The 20,338-nt window shown below is 43.5% G+C and overlaps 1 protein-coding gene across 1 annotated transcript in view; it reads left to right on the top strand.

Moving 5' to 3' along the window:
• The window catches only part of RFX4 (regulatory factor X4), a 162,590-nt gene that overhangs the window by 11,249 nt on the left and 131,003 nt on the right, over positions 1–20,338 (top strand). The window contains exon 2 of the mRNA XM_019642582.1: positions 19,722–19,808. Coding sequence (XP_019498127.1) covers positions 19,722–19,808 — 87 coding nt within the window. The remainder of the gene's footprint in view (positions 1–19,721; positions 19,809–20,338) is intronic.

Below are 20,338 nucleotides of genomic sequence, written 5' to 3'. Positions count from 1 at the left end.
AGCGGGGGAGGGATTAGAGGGCCCCCTGTAAGTTCTTTGCTCCACCAAAAAGAAAATCAACTAACTTTGTATCATCCTTATATGACCCCTAAAAAGGCTAAAAGTTCTGTTTCTAGGAGTTTTTTTTTTCTTTTATTTGATGACTTTTTCAAAAGCAAAACAGTTTCTCCATAAAGCATTATTTGACATCATAGAAAATAAATAACATTAGCTGAGGAAGCCCTGAAGAGTTTACAAGGAAGAAAGATGCCAGAGGGCTCGAGGCCCTCAGTTAAAACATTACAACTTTTAAGCATTGGCGAGAAGATTTCTAAAGCATTCAGCAGCTGTTGTGAGAGAGCCTTTGGTCTCCACGAACTTTTATTTTCAATTCAGTGGGCAGAGTTTCTGAGGTGGCTGTGGTTTGCGTAGGGGACCTTTTCAGAAATGCCAGACTTGTAGGAAAAAAACAACAACAGCTTTTCTTCTAATCAAGGCACCGTTTTAAAGTTTGAAAACTTTGCTGTGATTAGAAGAATGAATGATTTCTCTGCTTCACTGGGGTTTCCTGCGGGTGCCCAGGCTGCAGGGCATTCCCCGTCTCGTCCACCTCAGCAGGGCACAGCTGAGGGGACCGCAGGGAGCAGGAGAGCTGCCCACCCAGGCCTGGCCCTGCAGGCACCAGACACGAGTTCCCCACAGAGGCTGGAGGCGCCTGGAGCACAGCCGGGCAAGCGTGCAGGGCAGAGGGGTCCAGAAGAATCCAAGAGATGAGGAACCTACAAAAAGGATTCCGTGTGGATCCTGTGTTTTGTTCAAAGTTTGTCTTGGCATTGAGGGATGTTAAAAAAAGAAAAAGAAATGGAAATACCAAATCTGTATGATTATAAATATTACCTGGAGACTATATAGTGATACATAGGTCATTTTTGAGAAGGAAGGAAAGAAAGAAAGAACAGACAGGAGGGAGGATGGGATGGAAGGAAACTACATTGAAATCATTTTGGAAGTTGATGGCAGGCTGACTTAATGAATTTTGTTCAAAATTATTACTTTTTAAAAGAAATAAAATGACTTCCTTTGAAAACTGGGTAGCAGGTTAATACAATGTATAACCTTTTCCAGGCATTGTGCTAAATGCTAATGCATGTTTTACCCCATTTAATTCTCATGCCGAACCCATGGTACTATTACCCCTATTTTACAGATGAGGAAACAGGCTCAGAGAGCCTAGTTAACATGTCCAGGCCAAACAGCTGGGATCGAATCAAGATCTGAACACACATTAGTCTGATTTTGAAGCCAGGCTGCCTCCTTGCCTGGAACTGGGAGGGCCACTTTAGAGGCGTCTGTTCTAGCTCCTGGCCTCCACTTGCATACAGAAGTTCAGGGGGTCAGGCCACCCCAAATCCTGGTGAGAGATGCCAGCTCACAGTGCGGTTCTTTGAAGCACACTGCCACAGGTGTCAGTGGGCGCCTGGTTGCCACGGGCACCCCGATGTGTCTTTGGCAGGAGGCAGCTGAATGAGGACCCACGGGTGCTCCTTCCTGGGGGGGCACCTTTGTGCCTTTCATCTCAGGCCATCATCAGAGCTTCCGAGTTCAGCCTGGCGCCAGCGCTGGGTAGCTGTCCCCTGCCTGCCAGTGACTTTGGCAAATTTGCCATCTTACACACATCATCAAGGGCTTCCTATCTATTGCTTACAGATGTGATGCTCCTTTTGATAGGTTCGACATAAAAGCCTTGGAGTTAAAATAACAGCACCTTCATTTGCACAGCATGTTGCAGTTTGCAGTCACTGATACCATCATTAATAGCAGGGAGTTTGCAGTCATCAGTGCAGCCATTAACAGCTGTGGCTGTGGCATTCTATAGGCTTGGTGAGAATTCGCTTTGCCATGGGCCAGATGTATGAACTCAGCAATTTATGTAACCTCTCTGAGACTATGTTTGCTTGTCAGGCAAGTGGGGCCACGCATAATACCCGCCTTATACCGTATTGTGAGGATCAAATGAAGTAACGCATATAAAGGAACCAGTACGGGGCCTTGGCATGTTAGAAAAGCACAGTGAACATAAGGAGCTTTGAGTGTCACTTGCTTCTAACACCCGCTTTCTCCCCATCATCCTCCCCCGACCCCCCATGCATCCTCCACAAGGATCGCATAGAAGAAGCAAACAACATGTAATACCACACCTCTGCCCTGCTCAGTCGTTTCAGAGCCACGACCTCATAAACCTGTCTCTGCTGGGAGAGATCATTCCCATTTCATACTCGAGTGAAACTGCCACTCTGGGGTTGAGTTTCATGCATTAGTCCGTATAGCGAGTGGGTACCTACACTGAGGCTTGTTGTGGCAGCAGCGCTGGCCCTGCTTACTTTCAACCAGGCCATCTCCAAGCCAGCTGGAAACACGGTCGTGAGGAAGGGGCTGGTGGTTTTTCTCCCCGCTCGGAGCAGCACCCTCACCCACGTGAACCCAAAGGGCACATAACTCCCATCCTCATTTTAACATGTTTACTTGACGCCTCTTCCTTGGCATCTCCAGATTTCCACCTGCGTCCTTATTACCTGTGCACAGTGCAAAGCAGTCTACTCAAGCGTCTTGCACAAGTCAGTGCTCTATAAATATTGACTTAAGATATAAATCATTCCCTGCTTCATATTACGAAGGACGTTACGTCACTTTGCTTGCTTTCTAGGAAGCCTTGCTCAAGGCTCTATGTAAAAAAAAGTACTTGATAAATTAACCGCAGATGAATTGACACTCTTTTGTGCCCCTACTTAGGTGCCAGGCCTGCTGTTGGTGCTTCATTCATTCATTTCTTTCCCTCCCTTTTTTCTGTCCTCCTGTCCTCACTGATCTGCTCTGCTGTGCCAGGTACCATCTAGGTGCAAGGAATCATGGATGAATAAGATGCAGTCAAATCTTAAGGAGCTTATGGTGTTTCTCCTAACCCTCATAATGACCCATGGGGTAGACTTTTTAAATACTATGTAGGAAAGACCTTGAGGCCCATGAGGTTAAGTAATTTGTCTAGTGCTGCAGAGCTCACTTAGTCACCGGAAAAGAGAGGATTAGAATTTTGTCTTCCTGGCTTCCAGGACTGTGTCTTTTTCACTGCACCACAGATCCAAGAACCAAACAGAAAGAGTGATAGCAGGAGGGGACTACAGTGGGATGCCTTGCGGGTGGGTGTGATATAAAACTTCTAATAGCTAAGAAGTATAGTGCTTATCATGTAAGCACTCTCTGTGCCTTCCTTCATCACTTAATTCTCATAGAACTCCATGAGGAGCTGTTATTACTACCCCCATTTTGTTGATGAAAATAATTGAGGCTCAGGGAAGTGAAGTCACTTGCCCAAGGTCATACAGTGAGGAAGTCAGACTTGAACCGGGCAGTGGAGCGCCACAGTCCATGCTCTTTACTGCTGCACTACCATTGGGAAAAAAAAAAGCGGGGGAGAGGGAGTGTCTCTGTCATAAACAGGCACCAGGGAATCATAGGGTTCCATGTATCTAGAAATTGCTCTGTGCCCAGCACTCTGCTAAGTGCTTTCCACGCATCCTTCTCGGGAATCTCATACCACTAAGAGGAGGCAGGCAGATTACACACAAGGTGACACTGAGGACTGGAGACGTGACCTAATGTCGTGCAACTAGTAAGTACTAAGGCTGGAGTTCAGACCATTCATGTGTAACTAGTTACTAGGCCCCCACGCTTACTTTTCCTTCTGGGTATTCTCAGGCAATGATTCCAAAGAAGAAAAATGGTGTATGCACCAAGCTGTTCATTAAAACATTATAAAAATGGAACATTAGCTCAGAGGAATACTGAGCATCTATTAAACATGATAAATATGAAGACCAGCAATATAGGGAAAATGATAGAATGTGAAGAGGAAAAGGAATATAAATCCTGTGTTCACTGGGGTTACAGCTCACATATGTGCACATGTGGACACGAGGCTGGGGAGCAACACGGAAACAGGACAAGTCATTCACATGTTAGTGCGGTGGCATTGTGGGTGAACATGTTTCTCTTTTTCCCATTTTAAAATATAATTCCTGCGATAGATTTACACAGAAAACAAAAAAGAAAAGGATGTTTTGGTGATATATCTTAAAAGTTCAGGCTAGTTTGAAGTCTGGGGAAGAGGTTAAAAGAAAACAACCTAGGAAAGACATGCTGTCAAGAGTCAATATCGGATGCTATGCATGATGGGTAGCCTCAGCTCCAGGAACTGTTTTCAGATTTTTATATGTTTTAATAATATTGTAATAATAGAGAAACAAAGAAAAAGTCACTGACCTTAGGAGGTACAATAGTAGGTGTGCTCCCCTCGGAAGTCAAGGGAAATGAAATTTATGCAACCTCATTACGCAATTGTGTACATTAAATCTGGTGTTCGCATGGATATTTTCAGAGCAGAGATCTGCGTTTACATTGAATTTATCTTCGACAGGAGATGGCACCGAATACCTTAGCTTTCGTTTTCTCTGGTCTCTCGGGACTGTTGCAGAGCTCTGATTTGTGAACTAATGGCATTGTGCACCCTCGGGGTTGCCTGGCTGATTCTCGTATATGGCAAATAGTGATGCCTCAGTTAATCTCTTTGCCCACTTTAGAGTTTTATATATTGAGTTTTCCTAAAGCGAGAAAGAGCAGTAACATTACTGTGCACCCATTGAGTTTGATATTATGTCAGACACAGCTGAGGTCTCACAGTGAGACCTTAGGGCATATATAACCATGGATATTATAGTGTAAGTTAACAGTTATGTTAGGTTAGAGTCAGATTCAAATCCTGTCTCAGCTGCTGACCAGCTGTGTGATCTTGGCCAAGTTACTGCTGTGATGATGCTGTTGATGAAAATGATGGTGCTTGCCTTGGGAGGTCGCATTCTAGGAGATGTCATTAGTGTCACATTGGACTCACCTGCCTCATGCAGAGATTGAGACGTCAGCTTGTGAAGAGGAGACATGGGGACACTGGCCACACAGACTGGCTAGGGAAATGAATACAGTTAGCCAAAAGGAGGGCAAAGCTCTTATCTTTTCTCATCTAGGCCTTTCTTTCTACCTGGGCCTTGCTTTCCCCATCTATAAAATGGGATTATAATACCAATGCATGAAGTAATTCTAAGAAGAGGCATGAAAACAGTTTAGCACAGTGTTTGGTACAAAATGAGGGCTCAGAAAATGGGAGCTATCGTAACTGTGACAGACAGGGAAACTGAGGCTCAGTGAGGTTAAAATACTTGGTCAAGTTCACAGAACTAGTGAGACAGCGAGGCTTAGAAGTCCAGTCTTCTCATTCTTTCCTCTGTGTTGGACTCCCCCTGACCGATGGGAGGGACTTCCTCCCTGCAGTCAACAGTTAGGTTGGTTCAGGTACCAACGTGTGCTAGTTTCTGGACCTGCGGGAAATATTTCCCAGGATACGAATGGACAGCCAAGACAGCCAGCGGGAACACTTTAGGGGTCTGGAGAGGCAGCTGGAAACAAAGAGTGAGTGGTTTTGGCAGATGAGAAAGCACTGGGGCTGCAGGGGTGTTTAACAAAGACAAATAGTAAAAGGAATAATATCACTTTGTGTTTAGTTAGCACACTAGCCTTTATCAGCAGCCTTTTCCTACATCATCATCATCTGAGTCTCACCATAGCCTTAAGAAGCAGATATTCTTGGGCCGGCCGAGTGGCGCGATGGTTAAGAACTCGCTTGGGATGCCAGAGGGCCCCGGTTCGGATCCCGCATATGAGGGCGAGTGAACACCTGCCCTCCACAGCTAAGATGCTGAACAACAGCTCAACCTGGAGCTGGGCTGCCGTGAGTCGCTGGCGACGGCGTAGGCTGCAGTCCCTGTGGCAGTGGGTTGCCATGGGCTACCGTGTGTGGCCAGCAGCCAGCGTGAGTGGCCAGCCGCCGCAGTGAGCGGCCGTCCAGAAGCCGGCGACTGATCTGCCTCTCCTGGGAAGAGCGCAATGATGGTGCCAACTTGGGCAAATGAAGCAACGTCCTCCACAACTAGATTGAAGAACAAAAAACGACAGCAACTTGTCTGTTCCCCTTCCCCAATCCCCCAGCACTGTTCCCATCCCCTAATTCCCCAATAAAAATCTTTTTTATAAAAAAAGAAGCAGATATTCTTATTGGACTAATTGGAAACTGAGGCACACCTGAAATGGGAGTTTGGGGAGGGTTATTTTTGTAAGGAATATATTAGAATTGGGAAAGGGGAAAACACTGCTCAGATTTTTAAGGAAAGGAAGAAAAGAGGAGGCAAACGGATGAGGGTGCTTTTCAGGAAGTACAAAGGAGGGCGAGTGGGAGTATGGTCTGGGAATCGTGCCACTGAGGGTAAATTGGTAAGTTGAAAGAGGAAGCAAATCCTCGTCCCAACCTTTGCAGAGGGGCAGGTCCAGGCCATCCGGTTTGAAGCAGATAATAAATGGGCTGATGTTTCAGTGTAGGTAGTAACGGTTAAGCATCCTGATGCCGATATGACATGAGTGTCAATCAGTTACAGGGACAAAGATGACCAAGAGGACATGCTCTGAGGCCCGGGGTGTGGGATAACTGTGGACCAAGCCCTTTACACGCCTCTGTGTCCCAGCCACACATCTGTGTGAATGGGAGAATGATGTTACTCCTAACGTTGCTGTGATTAAATGAGATATTCCATGTGAATACCTGTCATTGGAGCACAAAGCTGATGCTCAAGACATGAGCTATGATGATGCTGTTGATGAAAATAATGGTGATTGCCTTGGGCAGCCACACTCTGGGGGATGTCATTAGTGTCGTCTTGGACTCAACTGCATCATTCTGTGATTGAGACCCCAGCAGATGAGGAAGAGACATGGGGAGATGGGGTCCCATGGATTAGCAAGAGGACTGAATACAGTTAACTAGAGACAAGGCAGAGTTCTTATCTTTTCTCGTCTCACCTCAGTTGTTCTAGTTCAAGCCTCTAAGACGTTTACTGCAGCCACCTACCAAGGTGGACCATGAAATCCCAGTTTGCCTGGGACAGTCCTGGTGTACACATATGGTCCTTTAAAAATTATTAATAACGCCAATTTCCAATCTCGAAAGTGTCCAGGTTTGGATGATGAGTGATATGGTCCCCTGCTTCCTGTTCTCTCCCCCTAAGGCTGTGTTTGGCAGCACCGGATGGAGCTGCCCACAGAACTGTGTTGCTTATGCTGCACTCGACTCAAAAACTTTTAGAGGTTCCCAACCACCTATTGCATAGAGTCTAAGCTCCTTACCCCAGCCCTGAGTACAGAGGCAGGGCTGTGATGGGCGCATGCCCCATGGCATCTGACAGAGTGCTAGGCAAACAGGAAGTCTCAGTAAACACGTGTTAAATTAATACCCGGCTGCATGTATACATTTGCACTCGGGATGCTTGTCAGTTTCTTGAACACATCCTTCTCCTGGCAGCTTCAGGGCCGTTGTCATGCGATTTCTTCTGCCAGGAACCCTGTTCCCTCTTCACCTGGGCTGGTGGCACCGTGCCTTCTCATTCTCAGTGTAATGCTGCTTCTTCTGAGAAGCTTCCTTGACACTCACAGATTGGGTCTCTTGGTAATTGCATCTCTTTTTGGGTGATTATGTAATAGCTGTCTCCCACACTAAACTCTAACCTTCCATGAAGACAGAAACTGTGTCTGCCTTGTTCCCTGCTGTCTCCCTACTGTGCAGCCCAGTGCCTGGCTCATGGTACCCCATAAATAGTTGGTAAACAAATACTGGGATGAATGAATGGAGAGCCCCTCGTAGGCTACCCTTTCGGAGCCAGTGGAGGTCGCACCGCTTGTGGAAAGCCCTCCAGGGGCTTCTTAGCACACTTGGAATAAATGTGAAGTTCTCACTATGGCCAGCAAGTCCCTGCAAACGTTCGGCCCTTCCTAACTTCCCGACATCATCTCCTACCGCTCTGCCCCTTCCTCCTTCTCCACCACCTGGCTCCCGGCTCTTTCTCACACACTCCAAGCCCACTCCCAACTCAGGCCTTTGTACTGGCTCCAACGTCACCTCCTCCAAGAGGCCTTCAGTGTCCCTGTAACCTAAAAAATACCGCCCCATCTCTATCCCATTCCATGGCTTTGTTTTCTTCATAACACTCGTTGCTCGCTGAAGTCATCTTGCTTGCTTGTTTTTGTCTGTCTCCACACAGAACATAAGCTCCCTGAGAGCAGGGATCTGCTCTCATCACTAGATCCTCAGAGCCTGGCACACAGTTGGCACTAAGTCAATATTTGGTGGGTGAGGGAAGGAATAAAAGCAGGGGCAGGGCCTGTGGTGTCGCCATGGCAACCCACTGATCTGAGTTCTCTCCTGGAGAGGCCACAGCTGTGTGCTTCCTGGGGCCCAGACTATCCACAAGATCCTGTGTGTCACCACTGTGGGGAGTCCAGAGGAGAGAGAAAAAGGGGCTGAGAGAGAATGATCAAGAGGAAAGCGTACCCTGGAGCTGTGGGAAACAGAAGCAGGCCACTTTGGCACGGTTCCACTGGTAATGACCAGAGCCTGGGGGAGGGGAGATTGGGGTGCGCTCTGGCTCCCCCAGAGGGACCTGGGGCCTGTCCCCCCTTGGTAGCTGTGAGGGTTGCATGTGGACTCTTTTATGTAGCATTTCTAAAGCTCTGAGTTCCTAAAATAGGCTCCAGCACAGTGCCCTGAAAGGCTGTTGATAGAACGAGTATGAATAACGCCTTCTATTAAAACCCGGTGACACGTTATAAGTCAGGCGGCGTTTTCTTCAGGTATTGCATAAGTCAAGAACTCGCTGTTCTCACCCAGTTCCTCAGAAACAAAGCTCTTTGGTTACTCCCCCACTGCTTAAAAATCACGGCTAGTTCCCAGCCGCCTGCAGGCTTTGGCCTGGTGGGCGAGGCCTTTGCAATCTGCTCCCAGCGGGCTCTCCCACCTGTCTCCCACCACTCAGTGGGTCATGGGCCAATGAACCCTTCACCTTTCCCAGAACCCACTTTGTGCCTTTGTCCGTGAGAGTGACCCCCTTGCCGCAAATGCCCTTCTTTCCTCCGTGGTCTGGCAGATGTCAAATCTTTTAAGGACAAGCTGAAATGCCATCTCCTGTGTCAAGCACCCAGGGCAAGCTGGAAGCTCTCTTCTCTGTGTCTCTACACACCTTATTATAATAACGCATGTACCCTGGTTACCTGCTGGCTTCTTGAGGCAGTGTGCCGCAGTGAGTGCAAACCGGCTTTGGAGGCAGGCAGACCTGACCCAGCTCGGTCACCAGCCAGCCGGGGGACTTTACCTACCTTCTCTGAGTTTCAGATTCCTCCTCACAAGTCAGAGTTGTTCAAGTCTCTGTTGCTGGGAGGATGAGGCATGTGAAGCAAGCAGATGACTGGGGGGGGGGTGCTCAGTGAATAGCAGACATCACCACTGCTGTCTGTTCCCGTCACTCGGCTGGGAGCTCCTGGTGGATGGAGACCATGCTTTCATCTTCCCATGGTCCACAAAGCCAGGCATTCTAAGCGCTTCATCTGTATCATTTCAGTTCATCTTTGGAGAACCTGGGAGGTAGGGTTTTCGGAAGGTTCAGGAGCCACCCCGATGTTACACAGCTAGTAAGCGGCAGAGCTTGGATTTGAAATCTAGTTGTTCTAACTGCAAAGGCCACATTCTTCCTGGCCTGCCTCTGTCTTCTATTTCATCTTGTCCTGTGTCCCTCTTGATCACTCCATACCAGCTCTGGGGCTTCGGGCCATTCCTTAAACAGGTCACCTAGGATCCCTGCCCAGGGCCTTAGTGGTCCCCACTCTGAGCCTTCAGGGACCTTGCTCCCTCACTGCACTCTGTCGCTGCTCCAACACTTTCTTCTCACAGGCTTTCCTGGGGGACGATCCCCATCCACCGTGCTCTGTTCCTTCACCCTGTTTGACTTCATCACAACCATCACCACCAGCTGTGTGCCTGACACTGTTCCCGGCTGTTGGGGACTAAGCACTGAACAAAATAGATAAGGTTGTTAGAACTGACATTTTTAAGGTGGGGAAAATAATAATGAAAATAATACATAAACAAATAAGGTATTTTCAGGTCCTGAGACCCTGGTCTGCAAGAGATAACACTGGCTTCCTGTTAAAGAGTGTTTGTCCATCTCTTCTGTTGGAACTTTACATTGTAGGCACTTGATAATTATTTGGAAAATGAATGAATGGATGGGTAGAGGGGTAGTCTAAGAGAGAACAGCTGGTCTGTGGCCAATATGAGGCAGCAAGAAGAAGAAATAGAGGCTTTGGAGACTGGAGATCTGGGTTTGAATTCGGACTTTAATCCTTCTAACTGTGCGACCTTGCCCAAGCCACTGCCATGTTCTAAACCCCAGTTTCCTTATCTGTAAAGCGTGGTGAATTTCAGTGTCATGAGGTGGACTGAGAAGCCCAGGTCGGCTTCTCCATGTCACTGTGCTCTGTAAACTTGAAGGGTTACCTGACTTAGGATAACCATCTTAGTCGGCTCCTCCTGCCGGGCCAATGCGGTGTTCTTGAAGCACTGCTCTGAGCCTGGGACTGCCTTGGACGTGCCATGTCCCTGACACAGCTGCTTCCTGGCTGTTCTTTGCTGCTGCAAAGGGAACCAAGGCTCTTAGAAAACCCGATTACCATTTATGGCTCTGCCTAACCTCACTCGAGACAGCTGTTTCAAATTGGGGACTTCAAATCTCTGATCCAAAGTGGGGAGACATGAAGACCTGTCTCTAAGGAGCGTGGGTGAAACGCCTCATAAAGTGAATGAATCCACAGGCATTATCAGCATCCTGCTTCCTGCCCATCTTCGCAGAGGAGTCAGGAGAAGGGATGCTTCGCGGCCCAGGAGCCTATGCTCACAGCTATTGGTAGATCCTTTTGGGCACTTAGTGTAAGCTTAGTCCTTACTAAAAAGTCAGATGATTTTTATGTTGGGAGCCGGAAATTATCCAAGTGTGAATTGAGCTCTCCTCCTATGTCTCAGAAGTGCCAGTGTCACAGCACTGATCACAGCCTGCCTTGTGTTAGAACTATTGCTTCAAGCCTTAGTTTTCGTTTTCTATAAATATATTACAACATACCACATAATATTGTTCTGAGGTTTCATTTAAACCACGTATGTGAAAATACCTTGTGCTGTACCTGGCACACAGTAGGAACTTAATGTTTTTTTTGAAAAAAGTAATGTATTCAACAACACATATTTATCCTGCAACATCTATAGTGCCAACCACTGGGTACAACGTGGTGAACAAAACCAACAGGGTCTTTGCACTCATGAGCTTAGGGAGTAGCATCTGCCTCGTTTTCTAGATGACGACTAGAGGGCACAAGCCCGTCTTGCTCATGTCTATATCACAGCTCCTTTTTACCACAGCTTCTTGTACCTGGAAGGCACAAAATACATGTTGAATTTTACTTTATTTAGAAAATAGCCTTTGATGTGTTGTACTTTTTCATGCCTATGTGGTAAAAAAAAAAAGTTATTAGATGTGTGGACATATCTATATGCTGTGCATTCTTTGACATCACGTGTGTCAATAATGTAACATTTATTGAGGCCAGACTATAAGAAACGCTTTATACCAGGCACTAGTGGAGAGTCCAAAGAAATAGAATAAGGTGGACTCCATTCTTAATATGTTTAAGTTCTAATCTGAAGAGCCTGTTATGTATAACAAAGGCTGGCAAAGAAATATGTAAATGAATTTAGCAAAAGTTGTAATATGTAAGTAGAGTTTGAGCGGAAATTCTAAAGCAAGGCAGACATCAGTGTTGTAATATTGATACCGTGTTCTGGAGACTTGTCTGGGACATAGGAGAAGGAGAGCTCAGTTCATACTTGAGGAAAACGTTGTGGTTATGACCTGAGTTTGAATGCTGGACAAGTCACCTAATCCTTCTGAGCCTTGGTTTTGTCATCTCTAAAGTGTGCATGTTAATAGCACCTACCTCGTAGGGCTGTTATGAGGATTAAGTATGAGGGTGTATAGAATACATTTACATAATGCCTGGTCCATGAGAGCTCCATATATGGTGGCCTTATTAATTTTTAAATCACATAATGCACAAATAAATAAGATAGATGAACACAGCTTGTTATCGAAACTTCAATATACGTGTCATTCTGGTTGAGGAATTCTTGGTCTTTGCAAAACCAAAATCCATTGTTCATAGTTTCAAAGTATGTACATTTACTTCAGGTGACTTAAATAGGGGCCTTCCAATCATGTGGAGCAACCTGAGTTATGGGACACATGTTGCAGATGCCACTGCTGAGGGTCCTGCTAGGGAAGAAGACAAAGGACAAAGAGTATCTGTGGGCCCAACGCCCATTGCCTGTTTAGATACTTCAGAGTACCCCATCCATGCACGCTGGAATGCAAAGCCTTTGAATGCTCTGAGAACGCCAAGTGTCGGAACAACGGAGGTGATGGTTCTGCCATTCTTGGCACTACTCAGACCACCATCTGGCCCTCCGAGAGTCCATCCTGTTCAAGGTGCCACATGTTCAAGTGGACATGGATTAACTAGAAGACAGCCAGAAGCAGGTGAATTGGATGGCAAAGAAGTGGGAACAATTTCTTGCAAGGAAGAACTGAAACAAAGTACGTTACGTTGACCAGAAAAATGGAGGCATGATGGCTTTATTTCTAGATCTGTCATGTGCAAGAGAGACCAAATTTATTCTCTGTTGCCCTAGAGAGAAGAGCTGGGTAGCAGAATGGCTACAGGCCTAGATCATGGGGTCAGAGAGACCTTGAGTGGGAGCAGTGGGAAGGGGAAAGGGTTCCTGGGTGAGATTTCTTCTCTCTTTTCCTAATGGCACTTCCAATCCTCTCTCCCTTCTTGTAACCTTGCTTTCATCTCTCTATAGTGTTGGGCAGTATGGAGGAGAGGCACAGCCATGAACTTGAACTTGACTTGAACTCTTGTGAGCAGGTGTTGCCCTCTCTTTGGTGTTTAGGCCAGCTCCTTTCTGGAGTATTGCCAAGAGTTCTTCATAGGGTGCCCTGCCAATCACTGGGGATTCTCACCTTCAAGAATAGGACCTTTTAAGGACTCCAGTTTTAACACTGACACAGGCAAATGGGTGACAGAGTGTTTCTCTCAGCTCCCTGTTTCTGCCGAAAGGGGTGGGGGTGGAAAGCGTGTCGTTGTGTGTGCCCACATATGTGTGCAGTAAATAGGTGTGAATACCTAGCTAGGAAGACCAGGAGCTGGCCCAGAACAACAGAAATTGCTTTGGGTGTTATGGTTTGGCAGAGGAAGAGGCTGCACATTTCAGTAGATGCCACCCAGAATCAGCCATGACTGTTGCCAGGGAAGACATGCCAGGATTGAAGGGATTAGAAGGTCTGAGTGGAGACATTCTGGAGAGTTCGGAAACGAATCCTGGAGATTTGTATTCAAATGCGCTTGGGGATCTGATGGGATGACAGACACCCACCATGTGCCGTCACAGCTCTGAAAACATTACTAGCCATTCGTTTCTCGAGTGTGCATTCGATATCTGGAAGGGGTAGCATTTCAGTGTTTTGAATTTCTCTGCTGTTCAGTGTTTCCTCAGAAATACCAGATTTCCATATTCTCTTAACAAGCTGGCTCCTGTTCCGCCTCTTGGATATTTCCCCCCAACACACGCTGCTTATTTACAATTTTGGAAGCAGCTTCTAAAAGAGCAGTTTGTTGGAACATGGCATACAAAACAGAATCCCAGCATTTCTCCCCGCTGTCTGAGTTTGCCGTCCCCTCTCTCCACGTAGCTTACTTTTTACAATATGTTACTAAGGTGTTCACTAGCGACCTTTTCCTTGGCTCTTTGAATTACGAGGAGTCACCTTACTCAATCTCTCTAAGCTTCAGTTGCTTTCTAGGAAAAATGGAGATGAAAATCTTCACTTCCGAGAGTTGTCAGAATTCAGTGAGGTAACGTAATGTAAAGGGCCTGGCATGTTGACGTAGGTGACCAATAAACGCCAGTTCCCATATTATACAGATGGTGACAGGAGACTGCCCCATGCCAAAGCACATAGCCATCGCGAGAGTCGGCTCTGCTGTAGCACTACCTGGGCATTCCTAAAAATCACCACCGCTCTGCAAAATGACACAGTAAAAACCACAGTTTCCTGGAAAAATAAGCGAGAGGCACAACACTCAAAATCTTTCTGTGATACATTAAAAAAAAAAAGAACCTAATAAGAATGATAGCACAGTTTCGCCCATGTTAAATGGCTCAGAGATAAACAACTACGATAAATGTGACACTTCACGTTGGAAAAGACCTGAGGTTTGCTTTTGGAAGTGGACGTCGGAAGGGCTGCAGCCCAAGAGTTATTGTGAAGTGGTGGAACTTGGGTCATCTGGGCAGGTGTGGCTCGTAACACACATGGTGAATGAAAGTAGGTGGCAGGCGTTTGAGGTGTGAGCATGTGTGAATTTTGCATATTGCTGTGGGGCTCCGTTCAGCTAAGTGCGGTTTCCTGCATTCACCTCATATTTCTTACAGAATAAATCAAGCACAGGAAAACACAATGTTTGTGCTCAAATCATTCTCTAATGTATTACTTGCATTGGGGCACATTCTTATTTTCAAAACAAGTATTATAAAAAAATGGACTGTACTTAGCTGATGTTGAATGAATGAATGAATGAATGAACCAACCAACCAACCAACCAACAAACGAATAGTAGATGGTCTAAGGCAGGGGTCAGCAAACTTTTGAGACGAAAGAGCAGCCCAGGGTCAGTGAACTGCGGCTCGCAAGCCTCTGAAGTAAAATTGAAAATGAAAATAAAACAAAACTATCATAGTTTCATTTATAAAATTTTTAAAGGGTATTATTCACATAATGGTGAGTATGTAGAAATATATTTATGGCTCTTGAATAATTTTTAAATTGTTGAGAGGGACAGGATTGGCTCTTCCAGGGGTCGGAAAACTTTTGAGACGGAACGTACCCAAAGAGCTGCATGTGGCTCGCGAGCCACAGTTTGGTCTAATGGATGGAATGAGCATTATGCTACGTNTTTCTGAAATAAACTGCACTTGGTGAGAACTATTATATATTTTTTTTAAATCTAAGCATTTTGGTATCTGTGTTCATGAGACATTATTGGCTTATGATTTTCCTTTCTCACATGTCCTTGTCAGGTTTGGGTGTCATAATTATACTCGTCCAGGCCTCATTAAAAAGGTGGGAAGTTTCTTCTTTTTAATTTCTTCTGAAAAGTTTGTGTAAGATTGGCATTGTTTACTTCCTAATTATTAGGAAGAATTCAGCACTGAAGTTCTCTGGGTTTGTATTTTTCTTTGAGGAGAAGTTTTATTAATTCAATTTTTAAAATAGCAATAGGATTGTTCATATTTCTCTTTCTTGTTTTATACTCTTAGCAAATTGTTATTTTTAAGGGACTCATTTCATCTAAATTCTCCAATTTATTTACACAACGTTGTTTAAATTTGCCTTTTATTACTTTTTGTTATGTTTTTAGCACCCATTAGTGATGTTCTCCTTTCATTTCTGGTATTCGCAATTTATGCTTTCTCTGTTTTTCTTTATCAATCTTGCCAGAATGTGTCAATTCTATTAGTCTTTTCATAGGTCCAAGTTTTGGTTTTGTTGTTTTTCTCAACTTACATTTTTTTTCTATTTAATTTATTTCTGCTCTTATCTATATTGTCTCCTTCCTTCTACTTTCTTTGAGTTGAGTTGTCTTTTTCTAGCTTTTGAGATATACACCTAGATCACTGATTTTCAACCTTTTCTATAATAAGATAGACATTTAAAGTTATGAATTTTCCTTTAAGCACTGCTTAACTATCCCATGATTTTTCTGATGTCATACTTTCATTATCATTCAGTTAAACTTATTTTCCAGTTCCTATGGTGAAGACTTCTTTTACCTCTGGTTTATTAAGAAATCTCTTGCTTAATTTCCAAACATTTTGGTATTTCTCAGTTATCTTCCTGTTGTTGTTTTCTATTGTAATTCCTCTGTGTTCAAAGAGCATATTCTGTATCATGTCAGTATTGGGAATTGCTGAGACTTGCCAAGCAGGTAAAAATGCCTTCCTAGGGTGATTNCATTCATCTACAGAGCTTTTCTCATCTTCCCAGACTGGAACTCTGTACCTAGTAAACAATCACTTCCCATTCCCTTTCCTCCTAGTCCCTGGCAACTAGTATTATGACCTGACCACTCTAAGTACCTCATATAATTGGAATCACACAGTATTTTTCCTTGTGTGACTGGCTTAGTTCACTTAGCATAATATCTTCAAGGTTCACCCATGTTGTGGCATGTGTCGGAATTTCCTGCCTTTTTAAGGCTGAATGACTTCCATTATATGCATATACCGTATTTTGTTTATCCATTCATCCATTTATAGACATTTGGGTTGTTTTCACTTTTTGGTTATTGAGAATAGTGCTGTTCTGACCATGGGTGTACAAATATCTGTTCAAGGTCCTGCTTTTGATTATTTTGACTATGTACCCAGAGTCAGAATTAATAGCTGGATCACATGGTAATTCTGTGTTTAATATTTTAAAGAATTGCCATACTGTACCATTTTACATTTCCACAAGAAATGCACAAGAATTCCAGTTTCTCCACATTCTTGCCAATGCTTATTTTTTGTTTTATTGATAACAGCCATCCTAATGGGCGGAAAGTGATATCTCATGGTTTTGATTTCCCTAATGATTTGTCATGTTGAGTATCTTTCCATGTGCTTATTGATCATTTGTATATCTTCTATGGAGAAATACCTCTTCAAGTTTTTGCCCATTTTTTTAACCAAATTGCTTATTTTTTGTTGTCTCATTGTAGGAGTTCTTTGTATATTCTGCATATTAACCCCTTATCAGATATATGATTTGCAATTATTCTCTTCCATGGGTTGCCTTTTAGTTTGTTATTGTGCCTTTGATGCACAGGAGTTTTTCATTTTGACAGAGTTGAGTTTATCTATAGTTCTTTTGTTACCTATGCTTTTGGTGTCATGTCTGAGAAATCATTGCCAAATCCAATATCATGCAGCCTTTTCTCTGTCTTATTCCAAGAGTTTTAAAGTTTTATCTCTTATGTTTAAGTCTTTATCTATTTTGAGTTAATTTCTGTATATGGTATAAGGTAAGAGTCCAAATTCATTCTTTTGCATGTAGATACTCAGTTTTCCCAACACCAGTTGTTGAAAAGACTAACCTTTCCCTATTGAATGCTCTTGACACCTTTGTCAAAAATCATTTAACCATGTATGCAAGGGTTCATTTCTGGTCTCTCTTTTCTATTCTATTGGTCTGTATATCTGTCTTTATGCTAGTACCAAACTATTTTGATTACTGTCGCTTTGTACTAAGTTTTGAAATCAGGAAATATGATACCTCCAACTTTGTTCTTTTTTTTCCCAGATTGTTTTGGCTATTCAGGGTCCCTTGAGATTCCATATATATTTTAGGATCGATTTTTCTATTTCTGCAAAAAAAATGTTATTGGGATTTTGATAGGGATTACATTCAATATGTAGATCACTTTGGGTAGTATTGACATCTTAAAAATATTAAGTTTTGCAACCCATGAACATAGGATGCCTTTCCATTTGTTAGTATTTTCTTTAATTTCTTTCAGCAGCATTTTATAGTTTTCACTGTACAAGTCTTTTGCTTCCTTGGTTAAGGTTATTCCTAAATATTTTATTCTTTTAGATGCTATTGTAAATAGAATCATTTTATTTCCTTTTTGGGTTATCCATTGTTAATGTAGAGCAATACAGCTAATTTTCGTGTGCTGATTTGTATCCTGCAACTTTGCTGAATTTGTTTATCAGTTCCAACAGGTATTTTTTGTGCGGGTAATCTTCTTCTCTAATTGCTCTGACTAGGCCTCCCGGTACTATGTTGAATAGAAGCGGTAAACATGAGCATCCTTGTCTTGTTCCTGATCTTAGTGAAAAAGCTTTCAGTCTTTCACCGTTGAGTATGGTGTTTGCTGTGGGTTGTTCATAAAGACTTTTATTATGTTAATATTTTCTTCTTTTTCTATTTTGTTGAGTGTTTTTATCACGAAACGGTATTGAATTTTGTCAAATGCTTTCTCTGCGTCAGTTGAGATGATCATGTGGATATTCTGTTAATATGGTTAATTACATCAATTGATCTTGGTATGTTGAACCATCCTTTCTTTCAGGGAATAAAAACATCCCTCTTGGTCATGGCATATAATCCTTTTATCACACAGTTGAATTTTGTTTGCTAGTATTTTGTTGAGGATTTTTGTATCGATAGTCGTAAGGGATATTGGTGTATAGTTTTCTTTTCTTGTAGTGTCTTCCTGGCTTTGCTATCAGGGTAGCGCTGGCCTTGTAACGTGAATTTGGAAGCGTTCCCTACTCTTCCATGTTTTGGAAGAGTTTGAGAAGGATTGGTGCTCTGAACATTCTCTGGATATCTTCTTTTGTGAACTCCCTGTTCAGGTCTTTTGCCTGTCAGGGGGTTTTGTTTTTGTTTTTTTTTTTTTTGTAATCTATTAAGTTTATTGATTGATAACATTATATAGGATTCAAGGGTACAATTCCATAATGCATCATCTGTATGTTGTATTGTGGGTTCACCATCCAAAGTCTAGCCTCCCTCCATTTTTAAAAAATTGTGCTCAGTATGTTTTCCTTAATGATCTGTAAGAGTTGTTTTTCTATTCTGAATAGGAGATGTTCATCAGATGAAAGTAGTGCAAGCATCTTCTCTCAGTTTGTGATCTGTCTTTACATTCTCTTAGTAGTATCTTTTGACAAACAGTTCTTAATTGTAGTAAAGCTCAGTTTCTCAATGTTTTTCCTGTATAGTTAGTGGTCTTTGTGTCCTATTAAGAAACTTTTGCCTACCTCCAGGTCATAAAGATATTTTTTCATGTTATTATCTAGAAGTTTTATTATTTTACCTTTTACTTTTATTTTATCAGTCCATCTGGAATTTTTGCGTATGGTCTAAAGGAGGAGTCATTCTGTTTTTATTTTTAATTTTTGACTGATAGAGCACCTTTTGCTGAAAAGAATATTTTTTACCCACTGGTCATAAATCAGGAGATCATATANGTGGAATGTAAATTTGTAGCCTTTGGAAGTGGATTTTCAAAACCTTAGTCTTTTGGATTTTAAAAGTACTACGTAGCTGTTACAGAGTTTTTGGTATCTCCTGCAGTGGCTTTGGTCTGTGCTTGGAAGATCCCTTAATGGGTCACTGGGCAAAAGCAGGTGAGCTGCAAGATCCCCTGCCCTCCGTCTCCATGTCAGCCAGAGACCACAGGGTTTTATCTGCTGTTCTCTTAGGTTTTGTTTGAAGGAAGGGTCCTGCTGCTAATTTACAAGTCTGCAAACCACCACCAGGGATTCAATGGATCAAATTATGTTTTACAAACTACTTCGTAGGACCACTATCTTCTGTTTGAAAAAAGATAATCCTCCATTGGTACTATTGGGCAACAAATACTCCAGAATTAGTAGAATTTGACCAAGAAACACTCAAGCGGGGCTTCTAATTACCATTTTGCCTCCAAACTGCTCAGCAAATGGTTCCCGTGGACCTTCTTGTAAATACTTCCAGTCAGGGCAGATCTCAGATAAAACCTGAAGGGCATTTAAATCTACTTTATGCTGTTCTTATCTCTTTACAAACACCAACAGCAATTCTGCAACTGTATGATTTTCTTTTTTTTTTTTCCAGAGAGCTGGATTGAAAGATGTCTCAACGAAAGTGAAAACAAACGTTATTCCAGCCACACATCTCTGGGGAATGTTTCTAATGATGAAAGTAAGTGCTTGAAACTCATTCTGCCACGACATCCTAGACATGGCCAGTTTCCCAGTGGGAGTAATAGCGTCTAGAGTGCTAGCTGGGGCAAGTCACCTGGAACCAGAGACTCTTGAGCCATTTCTGAAGTACCCCAGGCCCTCCCTGTAATATTCTGCAGTAGGGAGTCCAACACAGTCAGGTGGACGTGGAAACCGAGGTCACTGCAAAACCTTGCTGTGTACCCATTCCTATTGTCTGAGTCCCCAAAGAACCCGTTACAGTAATGCTTCAGTTGGGCAAATGTGGACCCCGAATGGGAAAGTCCATTCTCTCTGTCGCCACAGAGATGTGCTTTACAGTAATGTGTCATGGGATGGTTGTTTTAGAGCAGCGGTTCTCAACCTGTGGGTCGCGACCCCTTTGGAGGTCGAATGACCCTTTCACAGGGGTTGCCTAAGACCATCGGAAAACAAAAAGATATTTACATTACGATTCATAACAGTAGCAAAATTACAGTTATAGAGTAGCAACGAAAATAATTTTATGGT

The sequence above is a fragment of the Hipposideros armiger genome, unplaced genomic scaffold (genome assembly GCF_001890085.2).
Source record: "Hipposideros armiger isolate ML-2016 unplaced genomic scaffold, ASM189008v1 scaffold_71, whole genome shotgun sequence".
NCBI lineage: Eukaryota > Metazoa > Chordata > Mammalia > Chiroptera > Hipposideridae > Hipposideros > Hipposideros armiger.
The sequence above is the reverse complement of the archived record's forward strand: the minus strand, read 5'-3'. Positions and strand labels throughout refer to the sequence as shown.